General features: G+C 39.8%; 1 protein-coding gene across 11 annotated transcripts in view, besides 1 other annotated feature; it reads left to right on the top strand.

Moving 5' to 3' along the window:
* The window catches only part of fru (fruitless), a 131,314-nt gene that overhangs the window by 58,401 nt on the left and 49,814 nt on the right, over positions 1-23,099 (top strand). Inside the window, exons 1-2 of one of the 11 annotated variants that reach the window (NM_206514.2) lie at positions 6,510-6,858; positions 8,854-9,122. The exons of the other annotated variants lie outside the window; for them this stretch is intronic. Coding sequence (NP_996236.1) covers positions 9,115-9,122 — 8 coding nt within the window. The 5' untranslated portion in view covers positions 6,510-6,858; positions 8,854-9,114. Of the gene's footprint in view, positions 1-6,509; positions 6,859-8,853; positions 9,123-23,099 lie in introns of those variants that run through there. 11 annotated transcript variants of the gene reach the window in all.
* Positions 21,561-21,617: a mobile genetic element.

Here is a 23,099-nt window from a genome sequence, read left to right as displayed (position 1 = left end):
AAAACCAATTGATTTTGCTCTACATTGTTTAGTACAGTTTACAGTTGAGACATAAAGATATATAGCCATTTTAAATTGATTTAAAACACACAATTAATTTCGTACTTATTCAACCGTTCATACGGTGAATTTAGGCCAGTAAAAATAAGTCCTGCCATCTTCTTTGTGGTAAATTTCAGCACTCTACAAAGCAATCTCGGCCCACGATAAGCTATATTTGCTATAGCCATTGTTTCCAGATTGATCTGGCCGGTTCATTCATTCGCCGGCTTGATTCCCGCAGCTAAATATGGACATTAAACGCGAACAAAATGGGAGCAACCGCAAATGCCTGCAATTTTCCACTTGACTTGAGCGTTTCTGGACGCTCCGAGTGGCGAGTGGGCAGATGAGGCCGCCAAGGCATTTAGCCACGACCACGGACCTCCAAGTATCCCTCTCATCCCTCTCACCCCACCAGAACTGACTGCTCCTACTGATGATGCTGCCCACATTTGCCTAAAAGGGGCCCAAACCTGTTGCCTACTGAAATGTAAATCTTGATGGTAATTTTAATAGAAAAAATCGAGGCGAACCGTTGGTTGTTAGCCCAGGCCAAGCCAAGCGCTGGGCGTCGGAATAGTTGGCTAACTAAGCCTCGGCACGGGATAACACTCCAGAACAGGAACAAAAACTACAGAGAACTACAGAAGCACTGCAAATAAATACTTGTAATCCAATTTGTAACTTTGATCAGGTAGCTTTAATCACGGAAATTCCGTTTAAACAACGAACTTAATGTGATAGGACTTTTACCCAAAGAGATATTTTATTTTGATTATTAAAGACTCTGGGCCATTTCTTAATGCACTTCGCACTTTCTTCGCATAAAACACTCGCATTTGATGAAACATACCGCAATCTCTATATATTTTATTTGCTGATTTTTGCCGAGTGCACTTATGCGAGCGCTGGCAACGCCAAATGTTTATTGTGCCATATAAATGGCCACATTTGCAGTTACCCTAGGACCGCTTCTTGCCCCATGTTGCTGCTGAACGCATTCCTTCGCCTGAAAGTGGCTGCCACTCAGGTACATTGGCCCAATCTGCCGCCCTGCTTTTACGCTCCTCTCCGCTGCTTTTCATCCCGCTGAATATATACATATATATATATATACATACGTATGGCTATATGTGCGAGTGCCTGATGCTGGGCTGCATCTGCAGCGCCCGCTGAGTGGACAAACCAGATATTGATAACGGCTCTTCGATGCTGTTACTTTAACAGCCGCATTGCTCAGGCCGAGGACAGGGATTGCAACTGCAACAGCAACAGCAACATGCAACATTTACTGCTGCACACGGGCAACACTTCTCTCTGGGCTGTTTGTTTTCGTATGGAATTAAACGCCTTGGCGCACAGGTGCTGGCCAAGAGATGTCTTCTTGGCCCAGCCAGCTACAGCTCCAACTCCAACTCCAGCTTCAGCTCCAACCTCGCGCCCCATCCCGTATCCACCTCACCTGCTCAGGTGCAACGGCGGGGCTGCTTGCATTTTATTTGCAATTATTTTTGTAGCGCAAAGGAATTACTCGCCTGGAGATGCACAAGGAGAATTAATTTTGGATATTCTATATTAAAATCTAGTAATGCCGGATCTTAAAAATCCCTTGATTTTAACCAAGTTAAAAAGCAGTAACATATTTTAATCAGTATACTTCAATTCATAGCTGCCAGTGCTTTATAATTATATCGTTGTACAAATATATAAATAAATTTTAAAGCATTTAATTTAGCACCCATTGCTTTTATTAGATATCTTCTATAGCACGTAGCTTACTGACCCGATATTTGTTATTTTTAAACTGAAGCTAAGTCCATTTCTCTCAGTGCTTATCTAAAACTGCGACTTTGGCGTTGGCTTTTTGTGCATGGCTTTATCAGCGACTCCAGCCTGGGCCATCTCCTCCTTGGCCGCGCTAAGAGCCAAGCGAATTCTAATTCTAATTTCTGCAACGCAGCTGTGCGCCAACTCCAGAGCGTAGATCCCAGTACCCGGTATCCAAGTATCCAAGTATCCAAGTATCCACGTATCCAACTATCCAAGTACCCAGCCTCCAAACTGGCTAACTGAAAACTGCAGGCCTTGGACCAGGTCCAGTCCTTAGCTCCGTTGGTGGCGCTGTTGGTGTTCATTACGCAAGAGGTGAATGCACCGCCCGGCACTTGCTGGGAATTGGAATTCTGGAAGCTGGGATCTGGTCCCTGGAATCTAGAGTCCGCAATCCGACCGGGCAGCGAATCAATGAACTAAGCTAGTTTCGCGGCTGCGGCAATTAAAAATCCGCTCGAGCGTCATATGCAAACATGTTTTTGGTGTTTTCTGCGGGTCGTTCAATAGCATTTGCTAGAAATATGCAAAAATCGAAATAGCAAAGGTCAGCGGATTTGAAGGCTGTTCTCATGCAGTGCGCGCTCGCGTTCCAAATCCGATTTCGATTCCAAAACCGAACCAAAAACCAAATCCGAACTGAGCTCCGAACTCTTGCGGCGTCGAGATTCATTAACCAAGTTAATAATTAAAAATAAAACCAGGGACACAGATCGATCGATCTGCGACCGGCTTGCAGTGACTTCGCAGCGACTTGGCCAAAATTTATTACATTTCAAACAAAGGCAAACAAAAAGTTAAGACTGTGGAAGATACCAGTAAAGGCAGAAATGCAGCGAGATATATAGACTTCCGTATTTGCCAAATTGTTGTTGCCATTGCCGTCTACAATAAATTACGACAACTTGATGGTATGATGAGGGGGTGAATCTGTGGGGGGAAGTGTGGTGTGCTCGAGGGCAGTCGCGCATAATTTTGGCAAACTTAGCGAATCGAGCGAAGGTTTTTTTTTTGTTTTTGGCTTGGGACGGGGCCCCGCTAGACCAGTTTTTAAATTACATGCAAAGCATTCCAAATGCAAACTAAAACATTTATTTCTGTTTCATTCAATTTCGTCGCCCGTCTCGTCTTCCTGCGCTTAAGCGGCTCGCGAATGTATCTAAACTTTAGACAAAATGCAAACAGCATAAAACACACAAAGAAATCGGTCGAATATAAAAAAAAGCAGAGCAGAAACAAAGCAGCCAAAAATCGCACATTTTTTCCTACTTTTTTGTTTTTTGCAAACTAAAATTTATTTCAAGGGCAAATGCGCGAATTTTTTTTTTTTTGTGCGAGTTTTCTATTTTTTATTCTCCTTGCACTGCGTCGTCATCGGGTCTTCGATACCCTTACTGCGGGCATATGCCAATGTTTATAATTTAATAATAATTAATCAAAAATTAACTTATAATACAGTAAAATGTACTTAAGTACATGTCAGTGTTTGCGTTCAGTACATTTTATAAAACATATTTAACTCTTTTGTTTGAAACAACAAGTTTATTATGAGCGCATCTTGCGTTCCATGCGACCTTTGATGGTTTCTCCTGCCCATTTTAATTTTTCGCCTAATACTTTTAATAAATTGCCCGGCGCCAAGCCCAGGCACTTCGCTTTTTTCGGCGAAAACTCAACTGAAGCGCTTTAGATTTATGCGTCGTGGCAATTAAATTCATTCAACGTAATTTATGAGCAACCCGAAATACTTGAGGGTGACATAATTGAGGGCGTAGAGAGATGGCAGCCCTCATCCGAATTGCCAAAATTTGATAGCAAGTGGCAGCCACTAAATGGTACAGTTTTCTATATGTATTTGTGGGTGGAATGGGGTGGTGGGTTCAATAACCTGTCGGAATTATAAAGCGAGTAAACAAGAAATTTATTTGGAAATGGTGAGAATTGGGCTAAGTAAATTACGCACATTTGGCCAAATGCTAAACAGGCGAAAACGGGGCGGTGGGTAAACAAAGAACTTTTGTAAGACATATTCATCTATGTGCCACAAAATTACCATGTATATACGCGTATATAGTTCTCTATTAAACAGATCACCGCAGCGTGTAATATTTGCATTATAATCAACAGAATACGCGCCCCGATTAAAACCATATTGTTCTCGATCGTTTTTGGGGGCGGTTAGAGGTGTAAGGTGGCCAGCTGGCGCCCTACTTTCGCTGGTTATTTGTGCGCCGATCTCTATACAACTTTTGGTCCAAATTAGGGCATCTATTTGGGTTTATTTGTAAAGCAAAAATGGTTAATGTCTAATACGCGGTCGCTGTTAGCTAAAACGAAACACATGTGTGGAAATTCTCAGCCCATTGGAAGTCAAATTAAATTTCCGCACAAACTTTTGAATCAAAATATCTCACCAACGAATATCCATATTGCACATACGCCATGTGATCCCTGACCGCCGACTGAGAACGTACACACCCCATACCCACTTAGCACTCGTCAAATCAATTACACTTTCTTATTTTTACTTCATTTATCACTAAACGCTTAAATCAAAGAAACAAAAAGGCATTTAAAATATAGCATCTTATTTAAAAATATAACAACGCTATAAAATAAATTATAGACAATGATGTGGGGTAAATTTCTAGTTTTCACGAAACATTTAACCCCGTATTTACTTCTAAAAATATTGATAAGTAACTAAAATGTATCTTTAAAACCACATCTTGATAGATTTTAGCCAATTAAATTGGCAAATTTTTGTCCAGGTTGATGAACCTACATAACTATAATCGTGACTTGATAATATCGCTTTTAGCAATGATTTGACTAATTTGGGAATTTTTCAAGCGCTGTTCAGATTGACTTATATTAAAATTGCTAAACATAAAATGCTAAAATTAAACGGAATTTTCTTTCTTAAAAGTGAACTAGAGATTTTTTCTTAATTTTGCTGCAAACCCGAAATGCGGTTGTGCAAAAAATAAAAAAAAGAACAAAGGCAAACAGTTTGTATTTGCTGTTGTTGTTTTCGCCTTTTGTTGGTCGAAAAAGACGAAAACGGAAGACCGAAAAGCAAACGCAGTGATTACGACAAACGACGAAACGACCTTGCCAATTACTGCTGTTGGCTGTCGACCACCCCCCCCCAAACCCCATCTCACCAACTCACTCACTCTCTCTACCATTTCTCTAGCTTCTTTCACTTTGATTTCCTCGCATTTAAGTTTGCTTGATTTTCGAACTTTTCAGTGGGTGGCTGGGCGTTATCTGGCACGTGTCAAAGGTTAAATGCGAGCCCTAAACTAAATAAACTATCTGCGCCATCTCTTCTTATGCATTCTCTTTGAACGTCGAGTAAGAGAAACCTTCTTGCTTTTCTCTTGCTCGCGAAGAAAGCTCGCCAATAATTAGCGCATTTCCAACGCTCGCCGATGCTTCGGGTTTTTTTTTTTCTAGGTCTGTGTTCGGTTCCGAATTCGGTGATTTGAGTGCGTGCGATCGCGGTTACCGCATCGCTCGCCGTATCTCTGTGTGCGAAAAGTATCTGTGAGATACAGCTGGGCGTTCGAAATTCGAATTGCTTTACACGAGCGACCGAGAGATATGTGGTGGCCAAGGAGAGAAAGGGCGTAAGATAGGGCGAAAGCATTGTTATAGCTAGAAGACAGTGACGGATCATCAAACTTTCTTTGAAATGGAATTCTTGATTAATATGATAAATTTATATGCATTGCATAGCTCAATAATAGAACATTTTCTTAATTAATATTACGATTTTAAGCTAAAGGCACAACTTCAGTATATCGCAAGCATCTGTCCCTGTTTCTGGCTGTCCTGATTCTTAGCTATCTTTTGTGTGGGCATTTTTTGCAAAAGTTTACGCATCTTATGGTTCCCTCTTCCCCTTGTCAAGTGCGAAATATGTGTGGAGGATGAGTGTGCTTGTGTGTGGTATTTGTGTGTAGTCAGTAGCAGCGACAGCACTTTGAGAGCCACTTAGGTGCACTGAAACAACAGGTAAAAGCTAACAAAAGATATTCTTTGCCAGAAATTTCTTAATGATAGAGAATGAATACTAGCTTAAACAGCCAGAAAATAATATATAATTGGAAATTAAGCTAGAAATTATTCAAATCATCCATCATACATTGTCATACCATATCAAATATGTATGTTAACGATTGAATCTAGAATGAGGATCCCGGATTTCGTCCAGTGTAGTGAGCACATGTGCCACAAGAACCGAGCATCTCTAACGCACACACAGATAGCCACAGACACTGGGACAGCTTTTCATTGCTCAGCTGCAGAAACCCGCAATTCATGAAAAGGGGGCGGGGCAGAGGCGTTGAAGGGGGCCGTGCGGAAGGCGTTCGGTAGGCAACGAAGCCGAGAACGATCGCCGTTCGTTGCCCATCTAAGACTAAGCCTATTCTAATGCCAAGTGTGCGAAAGAGAGCTAGAGAAACGGAGCGAGAGAGAGGGCCGGTCCACAGAGAGAGGGAGATAGAAAGAGAGAGGGCAACTGCAACTCCAGCATTTGCCACATGCGAAATTCACCGCTGCAACTAGCGATGTTGCTGCTATTGCTCTGCCAGCGGCGACTGCGACGTCGCGTCGTCTAAGTTGTTGCTGGACGTGTTCTTTTTAGACTTTTAGCATTATTTGCAGCATTTGCAACGAACACTCGCTAAAAACAACTGCAACCGCAACGTTGTGGCACGCGTTTCTATTGCTCGTCAAGCAACAACAAAAATATAAAACCGAATATCTGAAAACAAAAATTAAAAAAAAAAAAAAATAAACGCAAGATTATACAAACGAAAAACGATCTTCTGAGTGTGAACAATCATCAACAAGCGAGTGTTGTGAATATGCGATCGGCAACGAAAACCGTGAACTGTGAACAATCGCAACACATGCGACAGTGCAACATGTGGCGCCTCGCTGCCTAAAAGCAAAAAGATAATCAAAGAAAAAGTATGAGGCGATCCTGACGGAAAAAGAGTGATAACAGTTGAAAGAATCTACATCTCTTAGTAGTTGTGACTTAAAAAAGAATTCAAAACAAACAGTTTGGGAAATGATAGAAGTAAAAGGATAAAGGCCAATACTTAGAAACAGAAAGGAATGTCGGTTATATGGAAAATTATATAAATAACTTTTAACTCTTTATTTTTATTTCAAATTAAGAGTAACTAGTAACAACAATGATAAGCACACAGAATACAAATCCTAAAAATTAAACTTTCTATCCGTTAGTAAGGGTATATAACAATAGTCTCTTTATGAAGGTAGTCTAAACATAGAATAAAGTGCAGATTTCGCCGCTTCCAAGAATAAGCTTAATTGTTCAGGAATTCGCTGTAATCACTTAAAGAGAAACTCCATTATGTGATCCATTGCGAACAGAAGTTCCTTTAAATGTAATGCAATATGGCACTATCATCGCTACATATGTACATGCAAATTGAAATGATTTCTGTAAAAGCAAAACCTGAAATTCACAAACCGAATTATAATGACAAAACCAAAAAGGTGAATAAACAAAAGGGAGACAGAGACGCAGCATAGGGTGTGAGCGGGAGGGAAATCAGCTGGTGATGACTATCATCATTATCATGATCGCTTGAATGTGTGTCTAACATGTGAGGAGCATTTCATAATGGTTCTTTTTCGGTCGGGCACTTTTTTTTTCTGTGTCTTGCCTCCTGTGCTTAATTTTCAGACAATTCCATAGAATTAAAAGCGATCCTCAGAGGAACAGGGGACACACTGGGGATGATACGGAAAGAAACCGAAAAGAATCGAGACAAAGCGAGACTTACAAAAAAGAGCAAACGACTGGCTACTAGGTTAGCAGGCAAACGTCGGCGAACGAGGAATAAATACACAATTTTATAAGCAGCCGACGAAATTCGCAAATTGCTCGTTTGAAAGCGAAAACCCTCCAAAAGAAGCACACACACCCTATTCGCAGACCCAGACACAGATACACAGATACAGATACCCCTCTGCGGATACAAAAGCCGTTCAGATACAGATACAGGGCACAGATACATCCGTAAGATCGCTGTAAGCTCTTCAAGGGTGAGGCAGCGACGTCTGCAGCGGCAGAGGCAGCGGCATGTCCAACTTGCCCTTGATCGTTGCTCGAAATGTCGCGCCGCAAAAATACAAAAAAAAAGTTTTGAAAAAAGAAGAAATATATATATATATATATATATGTATATATATAAAGACAGCAACAGCGCTGTAAACTTTGCCCATCCCTTTCCGTCCCGTCAGCGCAGCGAATTTTGGCAACGCAAAATAAATCCACCGAAAAACTCATAAGAGCCCAAAGCACGCAAGATGACCGACGAATTGAATGCTCTCCATAGAAATTAGAAGGTTTTGTAGTGCATACATTGCAATCGGTTTAAATAATATTTTCATTGATTTGATTAACATACTACTTGACTTTTGCTGTTCATTAGAGGACTAGGATAGTGATTAGACCAGAAAAGGTTCTTAAATAGTTAGCAAACTATAGTAACAGATACTTCTATTAGATGAATCCATTCAGTTTTTTAAACTAACTTAAAAATAAACTTTTCTAATCGTAGACTTCTCAGCTCAAACTTGCAACCCTTTGCAGGGTATCTCGCTTGCCCCTTTAAGTTTTTTTTTTGCTCAGTTTTCGCCTTCATAGAAACCATTTCGTTTATTTTGTTTACTTGGACGACGTGCCAAGGGATCAGATCGTAAGGGATCGGATCGGATCGGATCGCATCCGCCTGGGGTCTGGATCGGAATCTAAGCTGGGACAGTCGGCAGTCGGTTCGCACTGATGCGATTCGCAGCGAGGGCTCCAGAGGAGGGTTACGGTCTTAGCCTCAACCAGTCTTTCAACTGCTCTCTTTTCGAATCTCTTTTTCCGTCTATGGGCTCGTTGTTTGGTGTTTGCTGCTGGGTGCTTGCTTGGCTCATCAGGCATTGTGTAATAATTTGCACAAAGGAATTCCAAACTGAGAACGTGCGCGAGTGTTTGCTACAAAGTGTGTGAGATACAATCGCAGAAATATCATCAGCAAATGCCTCGTCGCATCAATGTGCCAGTTGAACTTGAGAGATACAGCTGCATACTCCAGATAATCGAATAATCGAAATACCGAAAGATACAGATACTTTGCCCCGAACCACAAACGCAGTGCAAATGTTATAGTGCTCTACCAACTACCTTCAATTGCGGAAATGACAAGGTTTGTTCGCTCATTAATATCTGCAAATATTTTATGGAAAATAAGTTTACAAATGAAGATGCGATTTTAATGGTCTTTTGTCAAGTCTAATCATTTATTCAGCTGATAAAAGTTCAAAGTAATTTGGAGATACAAATTCAGGGGGTTTTTCGGATATGTCCATGGATTATTAAGTCAATGTTTTAGCATTTATAAAAAGTACAATAAATAATTAATAAGAAGATTAAAATTTAAAGCGTTACACATTATAATAACATATAAACAGTTTAGATGTGGATGTGCCATGCTATAAATTAGAAAACTAGATGGAATACAGCCATTGTCAAGGGCATCAGCGATCTAGCCGATTACTCATCCCATGCGATCTTGTTTTATTGCAAATGTTTCGGGTTTGGTGGAATTCGGTATATTAATTATCCCACGCTCTCTACCATGGCGACCGATGTTTGCCAGTGTTTGCGTTTTAGTATCCAACTATTGCTAATTGCCAAAAGTATCTGTCGTGGCGCGCCCTGCCATTTTAAAATTGATTTTTCGCCGCGTTCTGTTTCCCATTTAATAGATTAATTTTTGTTTTTTTTTGCAAAAGCCATTAAAGATTGGTAAGTCGTCTGCTCGCGCCCATATGGTCAAAGTAACTGCCGCTTAAGCCGCTGCCAAATCGATGCCAATTTGGTCGACGGCTCGTGAAGGACAAACGCGACGCGATCGTGTTGGCTAATAGGAGCAGCAGAAAAAAACACGGCAGCAATAGCAAATCCACACTCGGAATAAAATCGTAAATGATTCAGAATATTTCACAGAACGTAAAGATAGTCATTAATTGATTTGAGATACGAAAACCCAAGAGAAATTCGAATTATTACTTTGGTTATGCTTTATAAGATACTCAAAAAATACCATTTTATATAATTTATTATCTCCTGATTGCTTAAGTTTTAATTGATTAAGAACCGCTTTAGTTGCAGCCTAACTTCGATTATCCAAGTGTATTAGCTGAAAAAAGCAAAAATCGGCGGTGACGTCGTCTTTGAAAATAGATGAAAATACGCAATGCATGCTAATTGAATAATTTGAATTGTGGCACCTACAAACAACTTGTTTGGCATTTGTCAGGCTCACTAATTTAGTTGCAGCTGATATTTTGACAGCTTTGGCTTATGGCGAGCGTGGGTGGCTGCATTGTGGGTGGATATCGAATTGCATCGGATTGCACTCGAAATCAATGCGAATGCACATTTTTGGTCAACTGTGCGCAAACACTTTTGTTTCGGCTGCGATTAAAACAAATGGCCCGGGCCTCTGAGCCACTATCGTCTGTGACTCTGGAATGATGTCATCGGAATAAAAAAGTATATAATACAGCAGCTGCTGCTGCTGGTGCTGCTGCTGCTCCGCCGCCGATCTGTGACAGACATGCAGGGTCAGGTTAAAGTTGAATCATTTGTTTATTTCGCAACACGATTTTTCTCTTAGCTCTCATCGATATGGCTGCAAACTTGGCCGCTAATTAATTGAGTCCCATTTTATCGCGCACAAAAGCCATTCGGGCAATCAATTTCAACAATAGACCCCAGATGCGTATTATTAACGGATATTCCATGCGGATCAATAGAGAACCTTATGGCTTTATTTGTTGGCATGGCCAACACGATCGGTCCTTCGAATTACAGTACAATAGGCGCTACATTACACTACGTGCTGTGCGTTTCATAAATATAAGATAAGTTAGGAGCATCAACAATATATGTATGTGTGTATCTGTAGATAGAAAAGCTCGTAAGTCTTCAGATAGTTGGGTTTAAACATATTTTTACAAAAGCCTATAAACCGCATTCATATACAAAAATATCAAAAGCTTCCATTGAAAAATATATATTATATAGTATAACATAATATAACATTTAATAATGTAATAAGGTAATATTTTTCATATGTGTATAATAATTTAATTTAAATACCTTCCCATTATCTTGGTCAACTTTTTTAAAATTAATGCCTTAAAACTTATAATCTTAAAACGTTAAAAAGAACCTTCAAACGATCTTTTAGTTCTGAAACACGCGGTTGGGCAGCGAAAACACACACAAACGCACATGCTGGTTGGGTCGCTTTAAAAAGATACAACTTCGGCAAATATCAACTTCAACTTTTTTCGCGAGATTCTTTCGGCGCTTTTCAGTTTTCAGTTTCGTTTTTTGCCGTTGGCTTACAAATAAACGGCTTTAACCTTGAGCGAGCGCATTTAGTTTGTAAGTCACGTCTAAGTCCCCGCTCAAAGGTTTTGACAGCGACGTCGCCGTCGACGCCGGCGGCGCTGCCGACAGTGCTGCCGACGCAGGCAGCGGCGCATGCGCAGAAATTGGCGATTCGGTTTTTGGGTTTTCGGTGCTTTCGGCGCTGCGTTTTGTCTTTGGCCATTTATGCCAAATTTTTCGCGTGCTTCGCTTACCCTTCTTAATTTTTTTTTTTTAGCCACGTTCTCGTTACCAAGTGTGGCTGTGTGTGCGTATTATGTTTTATTTATTTCTTACCTTTTTGTGTTAATTTTGGAGCTTGTAAGCCAGGCTGGGCTTTTGCACGCCACGAAAAAGGTTAAAACATGTTTTTGAACTAGCTTCGCTTCGCTCGCGCCATCGTTCCTAGTGGCCAACTACTAATTCTGCTGGCTGTTGTGCTCTTGACGGCCTGTTTTTGCCATTTCTTGTGGCACAAACCGTCGTAGTCATGCATCCAAAGTGGCGATTATGTAATGGCCAGAGCTCTATATGTATGTATGTAGGTATGAGTATCGCGCCAGTAATGGCAAGGTGACAGGAAAGGCGCTCGATAAAAGTCTATTTAATGGACATTTATCTACCTCTGCAATTTGCACAGAACTCGCTGCTTTTTATGGGCAGTTAATTCCGAATGGGCTCTCATTTATGGTTAATAAGCTTGGTGCAGCATGAGAAAATCTCTCGGTCAAATTCTTAGTCAGTAAGAGATGGCTTTATGAATGAATTATGATCTCTTAACCATTTACTAATGAGACTCAGGAAAACTAACCGTTTGATACCACTAATTTTGCTGGTTTATTTATAGGAAATAATTGCTTATCAATGCAGAAATTCGCTATTATTTGATTGCTAAAAATAACATAAATTTGTAGATATGTACATACTTACAACGCAGAGCGCCAAACACGCGCGATCAATTCGCGAATTTAATCGCTGCTCACACACACACACACACGCGTGTAAAAGTGCCAAAAAGTGACGCACACATACGCATAAAAAGATAGCACAAGCTGCTGCACGTGTGTTAGTTTGCCTTTTTCGCCAAGAGTTTAGCAAATATCAAAATCAATAGGAAAGAATAGGAATAAAGTAAATGAAAACAACAACAACGAGCGCTGAACGAGCTGCCAGGCTGCAACAACAACAACGGCAATGCAAAACCAATTTAACAACATACAAAAATTAATATAAACATTTTTTACTGCCCTCCTCCTCCCATGTTGTTGTAGTCGTTGTTGTTGTCTTTGCCTTTATTCGCTATTTCGGGTTTTATATCGATGTGTGTGTTACACTCACTTACACAAGAGAGCAATTCTCGATGGGCGAGTGTATGTGTGTGCAAATGGGCGTGTGTGTGTGTGTGTTTGCCTGTGAACTTTAAATTAGACGAGCCACGACAGCAACAACAACATCGGCACATGCGAAACAGACCCTAATAAATTTCGCATACTTTGCGAATTTATGCTGAGCCACAAGAACAACAATCAGCGACGACTACAGCGACAGTTGTTCATTTGGCGAGAGTGATGGAGCAGGAGGGTAGTAGGGGGCGGGGCGCGAAAGAGACGGCAGCCAAGCCCCAAAATTCGAGGGCCGCCGCTGCTTACGTCCCTCATGTTGCTGTTGCGGCGGCTGCTGCTGCTGCAGAGTTGTTGCTGTGCCTCTGATGTTGCTAGTGAAGTGTTGCTGATGCCTTTCTTAACTTCACTCATGTTGCTAAAGCTACTCGCCGATGTTGCATGTGCTTTTACTCCTGAAAGAACAATGTTGCTGCTGTTTTACGGTAATGTGCTGCGATACATTTTTATTCCTGGCAGTGCTGTCTAATGTTGAAAAGTTTTTAGTGCTGTAGTTGTATATTGCAATGTATTGCAATGCCATTTCATTCTTATTAGGTATTCGAAACCATTAAACACTGCAGTCTACTTTAATTATAACTTAATCAAGTAATTTGGCATAATTATGATGTTTTAAATCACTTAATTTTCAAAATTGCCGCCGTGTTGCTGCTGCTGCTGACGACATCGGCTGAGCGTCGACGTCTGTCGGCGTCGCCGTTGACTGCATTTTGGCAGCTCTGCCAACATGGCTCATTTGAGCTTCAGCCTCTTCTTCTGGCTGGCTTTCAAGGACAAGTGTCGATTGCCGCCGATTGGGTTTCCTCCTCCTTCTTCCCATCATCCACAATCCTCCCCTTGGCTCCACACAATCCCTACGAGCTGTGACTCAACTTTGGAGTCTGTGATGGAAGCGAAAACGAAAACGGGAAGGGTTGCCTTCTTCAATCGGTTTTGTCATGGAAATGCCAATACTTTCGGTAATACCAATCACTATGAAAAACAATAGATGTTAAGTCAATTACCCATCCATACTTGTAAGAACGAAATTTGATTTACTGGCAATGGCTAGGAAGGCAATAAAGAATTATGTCTTGTTTAAAAGTTCATGGTTCTCAGAATTAAGAAGACAAATCCACTTATCTTATATAAAACATAATTACATATCTTGTTCTTTTTGATGTTATTTTTAAATAATTAAAAAATATTTATGAATGTCTTTGTTGTTCATTTAGCAAACACAAGTTCAAAGAAATGTAAATTTCACATTAATCACGTGAATCAAAATGTTAAATTTCCTATTTACAATTCTTCGAGAATCTTGACTTTCTTTCTATTTTCTAAGCTGAGAAAGTGCTGTTCAGTAGCTCCAAAATTGTTTGGATTTCTCCTTTGACTCTTTCGCTGGGATTTTGGCTGCTGCTGTTTTTTTTTATTTACTTTATTTTGAACGCTCGTTTTTTTCAGCGCTTAATTTTTGCATGCACGTTTCGGCGCTGACCTTGAAATTTTTTCTTTCGCTTTGGCGTTTGTATTTGTTTTTTTATTTGTTTATTGTTGTATCTGCGCGTTACTGTTGTTTTTTATTACGTTTTATTCAAAATTCACACACACACATTTGACAGTATTTCTTTTGTTATATTACGTTGCCGAAGAGGAAGCAATATTCGCAAAGCAGCAGGCGATAATAATAAAAACAATAAAAAGAAGGTAGAAATAAATAAAAAATAAATTAAGTTCGTAAATTACTTGACAACGGCAACAATGCCCGCGAATTTTATAATCACTCGTTTTGTAGCCCAATTTTAATTCTCGGTTTTCTTTTGGCTACAATTATATTTTTGAAAGTCCACTTAAAATGACATGGCATATTTAATTAGATACAAATTTATTAATTTATGTTCCCTGAACTTCGTTTAATTTAAATACATTCATACATGTATGTAAGGAAAATGCAGTTCATAAAATATTTCAAGGCATAAAATATTTTGTTTTTTGACAACGATTTTCTGTAAACGAGATTTTAAAATAATTATTTTCCTTCATAAAATGTCAAAAGATCACGGGAAACGATCTAAAATTTAAAAAATTAAAATTAAAGCGCCATTTTCGTCGTTTCAACCTCCACGACTCATTAGTTTTCGTTAATTGCAGTTAATTAAAATCCGCTAAATAATTTCACTTTGACTTAATTATTTTCTATATCCTATAGTTTTAGGATGTTCCGCTGCAAGTAGATGTAGTAGATATTATGATGTTTTTCCGCTGCCTTTTGCAGCTCATTAAAATTTGTCGCCAACTTTTGCACCTGTCGTCGCTACCTTGCACACAGTTACACACAACGGGGAAAAAAACATAAGAAAAATAAAAACTTTTAACTGACAATACGGCCGAGACAGCCAGCAAAATACAAGTGCAAAAAAAAATACCACACAGATACAACGAAATTGAAATCGAAAGTGTCACGGCAGCTTGTTTTTGGGTTCTTTTGTAAATAGTATGTCGACATCTTGGCTCTCGGCAGCGTTTAATTTGGTTTTTCATTTTATTTCTATTTTTTTTTTTTGGCTTTCTTTATTATTTTGAAAAGTGCTTCGGCGGCGGCGGCGGTGAATGTGTTTCAGCCGTTTGGCATTACTCGACCACACTACGCGTTATTAATTTGACCCAAATTCGGCTGACAGCTGAAGAAGAGTGCGAATATCATTCTGGGCCAACTTTGGGACCATACAACAATATTTCTCTATTTCTCTAGTTTTTGGCCTACGAGAGGAAGTGTGCTGTAAGTGTTTGGGCTCGTCTGTCACTCGTAGGGTGATTTGTCAAGTGGTCAGATACGTTTTCCAAAACTGACAGCCAGCTGTGACAGCCGGCAAATCTTCCGCCTCATTTGCGAGATGAAAGCGAGTGCAGCTTGCACTCACTCAAACCCATCAAGACCCCTGCTAATTCACTCAAATTAACCGAAATGTCAATTGAAGGCGCATCCGAGATGCGTGCTAACGTCTAGTATTGGCCACATTAATTGCATTGTCAAACGGGAGATGTGTTTTGAGCGGTTCTGATCCGTCGGCCACCACATGTCAGCTGCACATTGCGCATACGCCACGGTGGCCAAGAGAAAGCGATCGAACTTTCGCGCTATAGACTAAAGACTTATTTATAAAAGGATAGAATCAAAGATGTGAAATGTCTTAAATCCATTTTAAGAAGGAATGCTAAGTTTTGGCCAACAAGTCCTACGCATAAACGCAGTTGAGGAGAACGAGAGCCAGCCTGTAATTTATCATGCTAGAGTCCTCATGTCTGGCACAATTAGAAATTAAATTCATCAGCAGACAAAAGACAAACGGAGCCAAAAAATTAACTTGTCCCGAACTAAGTGGCGGGGCCAACCTGTCGCCTGCGGCTGACAGAACGAGTGCACAAAGCGAAGGCGTTTTGGCCCAATGCAATTGTGCACTCTATGTAAATGCAAACAATTTTCGCATATTGCTGACCATTTAATTAGGTTTTTTTTCTGCAATTTTTTTTTTTTTGTTTTTTTGTAGCTGCCCACGCGCCGCCAGGCTGCAACTCATAAAAATGTACAAATTATGTCTTATTAAGTGTGAAGTGGCACGGGAAGATATCAGCAGAAGTGTTTCGCTTTCGACCAAATTATGTGTGCCAAAGGGAAGCATCTGGTATTTTTAGCAGAACGTTCATATATTTCTTGTCATTTTGCTAGATGACTTCCAGTCGAGTGCTAACTAGAAACATTCTAGCTTAATTGCACCGGAAGTGCCGTCGTCCAAGAACATTATTTGCTGATGCCTTCGGACATTATTATTATTATTATTTTTACAGGGGGGCCAATGCAGCCGACTGTTTATTTTGGCCTTTTTATGTGCGAACATTTATTTAATTTGTTGTTAATGTTTTGGCTCTGAAGGTGTTGTGTTTTTTCTTTTGGCTGTGATTCACATATACAATATATCTTTTGCGCATGTGAATCATAAAATCTTTTTTATGGCCTGCACATGAAAAAGAAAAGGAAAATTAAATGTATTAGTTTATTATTTTAAAAATAAGCATGAAAGTGTTGCGCATAAATCCCATTTAAATTTATAAAGATGCACATATAATGCTTCGTGTGCTTCGATCACTTCACGCAATCTTTGACGATGTCAACTTAAAGCCTTTTGTGCACGAGGGATTTTCAAGAGGCTCAGCTTCCGAAGGAGATTCCAACTTCGAATCGGAAACAGAGACAGGGTGTGTTGCACACTCGTCTGGACATTGTGGCATATAAATTAATTGACTCATGCCTTCTCAGACCATCCGAACCGAACCAGATGAGAATGAGTTTGAAGATGGAGTGGGAGTGGAATGTGGAGGCGGACGACGATCTAAGTTGGTCCCAGTTATGAGTCAGTCAAGCCAATAAAAATTGTGCGCTTCGCTAAGTCACTTACAAGCCGCGGAGAAATTTCAGCGGAGCGGCAACTTACAAGCGAAACATGGGAATGTGGCTAAGTCTGCAAGTCGTGGGCAAATCAAATCACAGCCAAGACAAAACAAAGCCACAACTCCCGACAGTCCTCGTCATCATCATCATCATCATCATCATCACTCGCGGCTTCATCTGCATCCAGTTGTGGAAACTTTTAAGGGCCGCAGAGGAGTTGCAGCAAGTGGCAAGTGGCATGTGTCATAGCTGCTGCAAAAACTGACAAGTGTTTGGTGCACAGAGCAAAATAAATATTGTTGACCTGATATGGGTTATACTTAAAATCTTAAAAAATATATATATCGAATAAGAAATAACTTACCCCATTATGTTCAATGAATTTTAGGCATTTTTAAAGCATTTTTAATGCGAATCACAATGTTTTTTTTCCGGTGCATCCACCAACTTGCAGTGTGATGAGTTGTCGCTGTTCCTGTGTAAATGTTTTTGTTGCATCCACCAGTTTTCTTACCCATTCTTAACCTCGAATGATAAAGGAGAATCTATTTCGTCGGGGGAATCATTCTTGCTTGCCAGAGGCAATTTCGTTTCGGATTTATTTAGTGCTCTTTTACGTATGAAGAGCTCCATTTAAAGATAGTTTATTGATTTACTACCACATTAAAATGTGCGTTGAATGGAAAATACATTTTGGTTCGTATCGAAGAAAACCATTTAAATTTATGCCTTTATTTACTAACAAATAAAATGTTATGTTTTTATGACAAGCATATAATTGCTGAAAATATAATTTCATATTTATTATCTATATACAATTTATTATAGAAATATAGATATTTTTTGCGTAGAATCAGCTAATAAAGTTTCGTAGCAAACGGCAGCAATAATTATAAGCAGGGCCAAAAATCAACGAAAAGCCAACCACATTTCAAGGTCAGCTTCGTACCGAAAGTCACTCAACCAACAGCCGCGTTGTAAGTCACTCGCAAAATTTCAATACGAAAAGAAAATACAAAATAAAAACCCAAAAATCGCAACAACAAAACGCGGGAAAATAGGTCAGCCAGTAGTCAGCCAGCCTATTTAGGTATTCAAATTTTTTTTACAACGCCAAGTCAGCGTGGGACCATCAGTGTGGGGTTAAACAGGGGGGACTTGTTACGTGGATCGGTGAACGGGGGGTATCGCGGATTGCGGATCGGTGGTGGGTCGTAAAGGTGGAGGTGGCGGTGGGGAGAGTGACGAACGCCCTTTACCTTGCTGACACACATTTTATGCTAAATAGCCGCCGGCAACAGCGGACTGCGAATTGTGACGACGACGCTGGCGTTGTGTTAGCTGGTATGGTTTATGGTTACTGGTGGGCTCTTTCAGTGGGTGATGTTGATATTCCGTTGCTGGGTTAAGCACACATTTTTATTGGTTCTAACTACGGTCAGTACGAGTGTAGGAGTTGCCTAAGTGATTGCTGCTGATTAGAGGCTACTCGTACTACTAATTCCTATAGTTATTTCCACAAGACTTTCTTTGTTTTGACTCCCACTTGGCATTCGTTACTCTTTAAGCGATTGATGGCTTATAGCGTACATGTAATTTATCTTTTTTAAAAATATCTTTATATTTATTGTACTGTATATATTGAAAGTTTCTCTGCATCTTTCCTCCCTTTGACTCACTCAATAAATCTCTTCAGCTTGCAATCATGAATAATTTGTTATTCGGTTTTTTTTTTTTTGCTTTTCAAGTGAGGACAACCTTCGAACATTTTGCGCAGACTTACACTTGACTTGAACGGCAAGTTGAGGCATAGACATGTATTAGCATTTTCTTGTTTATGTTGTTTGGTCTTGCTTTTAAATGAACTTGAAAAAGGCTGCCTGATTTTACAACATTTTAAAATGCAAAGTGGGCAGGCAAAAAAAAAACCGTATAAAAAAATACATGTACATAAGTAAATTCCGCAGTTCAATAATTTATTCAACATTTTGCATCTGCCCTCTGCTGGCAAAGCTAATTAAATTTAAAATAAATACATAAAAAATAAGCTGAAAAAATTAATCAGAACAATGGTGCACAGATAACTGATTTGCAAAAGAGAGAGTGCACCATTTTTTGTGCAATTGCATCCTATTATTTGCCTTTACTATAAATATTCAAAATGACTTAATTTTTTGCCACTTATATTTGTTTATCCCCAGTCATCGAAATACGCTTACAAGCGCCAGCAAACTTGGCCGCAACATGACAAAAAAATTTCTGCTGATTTGTTTAAACAAAACGCAGCACAGTTTTCACTTTATATGTGGTATTTTTGTTTTTGTTTTTTTTTTTTTAATGTAGTTTTTTATGTTTTTTGTGTTGACGCAGCTGGGCTGATTTTTTGGGGCCTCTCGCTTTACAATGGCAAACGGCCGGCGCCAAAAATATCGAAGGTCTGGGCGATTCATCGCCCATACAGAAATGCACTCTATAAATATGTGCATACTCGTATTTGCCCATTGGGTCAAGCGAAATTACAATGCTGTAACAGCAAGATAATAAAATGTAATGCAGCGCCATAAAATCCCCAAAATTTGTATGCTCCACTCATTTGTTTTGCTCCGCTTTAATGTTTAATTTGGTGTTATCCAATTTAGATTAAGCCATAAATAGGTTTATTTACAATTCAAATTAATTGGAGCTTCACAAGCTTGTCAACTTATAGAAAACATTCGAACTGATCTCATCCATCTATGTGGAGTATTTGAGAACAAGTTTGAATGTGGCAAAATGTTACCTGCAACGTCAGCGAAACATCCGCCCGCAAAACTTGGGCTCAGGTAGCTTGGCTTGGGTTACCCTCAAAAATTATAAAAAAACATAAAAATTAAGAATAGACACATGTACATATGTATGTATGTATAAGACACATAACCAAGTTGGCAGATAGTCGTCGACATTTGGCTAAAGCGAACTGCGTTTTGGCCGCATTGCAAGCGCGTGTTCTAATGCGAAATTAATTCAACAAGCTTCTTTTTTTTTTTTGTTCTTGCTGCCTTTTTGTAATATTTCTTTTTGTTTTTTGTGGCTCTGTATGGTTGGCAAATTAAAATCTTTTAATCAAATGCAAAATGTTCGGGCTAATTTTACTATTTGTTTGTTACCGGCTGCAGTTAACTGGTTTCTCTGCTGCTGGCCAAATGTGGAGCCTTTTGAGGTTTATGTCTTGCCATGCCTTCTTCTGCTGTCGTTAATGAACGAAGGTCAGTTTATATGTTGGCTATATGCCGGTTTGGTTTTTGCTTTTGGTTTCGCTTGGCCTGCCCCAGCCGGGCTAAAACCAAAGTTTCGACCGAACAAAAAACAAAAATATGAAATAATTTGTTTGGCAACTAATTTGCACGGTTTAGTTATGTGAACAGGAAAACCAAGCAACAACAGCTGCACTCGCGCGTTTTTGTTTTATTAGCTGGGAACAAAATATTAGCGGATGTTGCATGAATGTGGGGAGCTAGCATGGAAATTAGAATGATTGATCTAAAGGATAATTAGGTGAACACAAAGTGGATAGAACTTAAAAATAAACTAGGCTTAAATAGCCAAAAAGTTTCAGAGTTGCCTTGGTGCAAGTTACCAAAAAGGCACAGAAAAATGGCTAATTCTTTATCCAGAATCTTGTGCAATTCTCTCGCCTTTCGCCATAGATTACCCCTGAGTCAAGTCAAGCAAAGTCAAGCCACCTTTCACATGCGATCTATCAAAACCAAAGATGGTTCAAAGCGGCCGCCCGGCAAACATACGGCAGGAAAAATACCATAAATATACGGAGCCAGAGATTTGGGATAATATTCCTGGCCTGCGGCCAACACATCCTCCTCCTCCTCGGCCTCTCCTGCCTCCTACCTCCTGCCTCCTGCCTCATGCCACTTTTTGCTCTCGAGGCTTGCGGCTCATGTGAAATGCAAACAGGCAATTAAATGGCGTTGCTGGCTGCACTTGCCCAGATCCAAAGGCCCAGGCCCAGTACATATATACATTATTATACATATATGTACATATATAAGGCTTTGATTCGTCTGTGCGTGTGTGTGTTGGGTGCTGCGCATGCGTCCAGTTTTTACAGTTTTATTAACTGCATTTTTATCTAGCAACTGCAACGAGCTGCACGAACTGGCTCTCGAGCGGAAAAAAAAAGTTGTTGCCGCTGCCGCTGCTGCTGCTGCTGCTGCACGAAATACCCTTTTGGCCAAGAATTTGTAGCCAGCCAAAGGTATTGCCGGTTTTCCACTATTTTTTCTCCTCCTCATTTCCAAGGAGAAGGCTGAAAGAAGGAAGCTGGCCCGCACTTGTTGTGGAAAACCAGTCGAGTCTGTCGCTGTCTAACTGTGCTTGCAAGTGCAACTGCAGCAACAGCAACTGCAACTGCAACTGCAGCAACATCCACGTCCGTTGGCCCAAGCTTATTATTTATAAAAATTTATTTGGCCCACAACAGGCAAACACGATCGAGTTGTAAAGCAGGGGAAAACAACAAACGGCGACCAGCAGTAGAAATCAAATGATGATAACTTCAGTAGTTTGGCAACAGGGACACTAAATTGTAGAGGAAATATTTTATGGCAAAGCTCTTAGTTTCGCTAAAAGGTATGGTTGTAAAATAAATAATTTGGCTAAATAATTAGAATATTTCAAATCAAATAATAGTTTTTTTATTTCAAAGCTGACCATATATTTCTGTTTTGAACTTGTTTTAATAGTTGAACTCATTTGCTCGCCATCCCTAGTTCGAATTCCTTAACTTATTCCTAATGTTGTGGCAAGTTCTTCTGCGGAAATCGAGGGGAAGGGGAGGGTCTAAAAGTACAAGAAAGCAGAAGGCAAAGGCTGCCTGTCTTGTTTGTCTGGTTGTTGTAATAGAGATAGCTTTTGGCTTCCTTATAGGGGCAATCAAGCAGGCTACTTGGCGTTGCAGTTGCAGTTGCAGTTACCGTTGCAACTGGCAGTTGCATATTTACCCAGGAATGTCAACAATTTCCTTTTAATAATTTGCCAGTTTGACAAGTTTTTCCCCCTTTTCTTTTTTTTTGTATTTCTGTTGTTCCCCCTCTGATTGATGCGAATAACAATTGCTGGGGTATCCTCGTTTGGGCAATTAATTAATCGGGCAAATAGTGGCAGACGAGCATCTGCGGCTTAGTGCCCCTTGTTGGCTTAGTGCAGCTCCAAGTTGGCTGCAAATCTCGTCTGCCGCAACAACATTTTGAAAGTCAATATTGAAACTAGCTGCCAACGATGGAACGATGGGCAAATAGCCAGTGGATAGCCGAGCTCTGTTCAGATGCAGATACACCACTCGACACTTGGTTACTAAGCCAACACTTCAGGAGTTGACTTTTGCCACCTCTACCAAGGGATTCCGGCTGCCTTTTGGTATCGCAACCAACTTGTGGAATTTAGCACGACAATTTGAGCGGCGCACTTTTGTTTTGTCTTTTTCGTCAATTATGCAAATTTCCGGGCTCTAAATGCATTTAAACTGGGTTCTGAACTGAGCGATTTTGGTTTTAAATTTGGTTTGCCACTTGGTAATACCTTTTTAAATTTTTAAGTCATTTTTTTTCCGCGTATAAATTTTAAAGAAGATATACAATTTAATTTCTTTTCTATATTTAAACTTAAGATTTTATACGAAATGGCGGTTTTTTTGTTCAATTAATTTGAAGAAAGGTTCCTAGTGTATGTAAATATTAATTAATGCAAATTTCAATTATTGTTGTTGAGCCAATGAGCACACATTTCCAAGAATTTCCTAATTCACCGACTGTTCCATTTAACATAGTCTTGCTTGTGCAAATGCGTAGCCATCGAAACAAATTAAGTTCAAATAAAAAATAGAGCACTTGCTAATTCAGCTCGTATGCTTTTAATG

The sequence above is a fragment of the Drosophila melanogaster genome, chromosome 3R (genome assembly GCF_000001215.4).
Source record: "Drosophila melanogaster chromosome 3R".
NCBI classification, from domain to species: domain Eukaryota; kingdom Metazoa; phylum Arthropoda; class Insecta; order Diptera; family Drosophilidae; genus Drosophila; species Drosophila melanogaster.
Note: the sequence above shows the minus strand (reverse complement) of the source record. Positions and strands in the feature narration are given on the sequence as shown.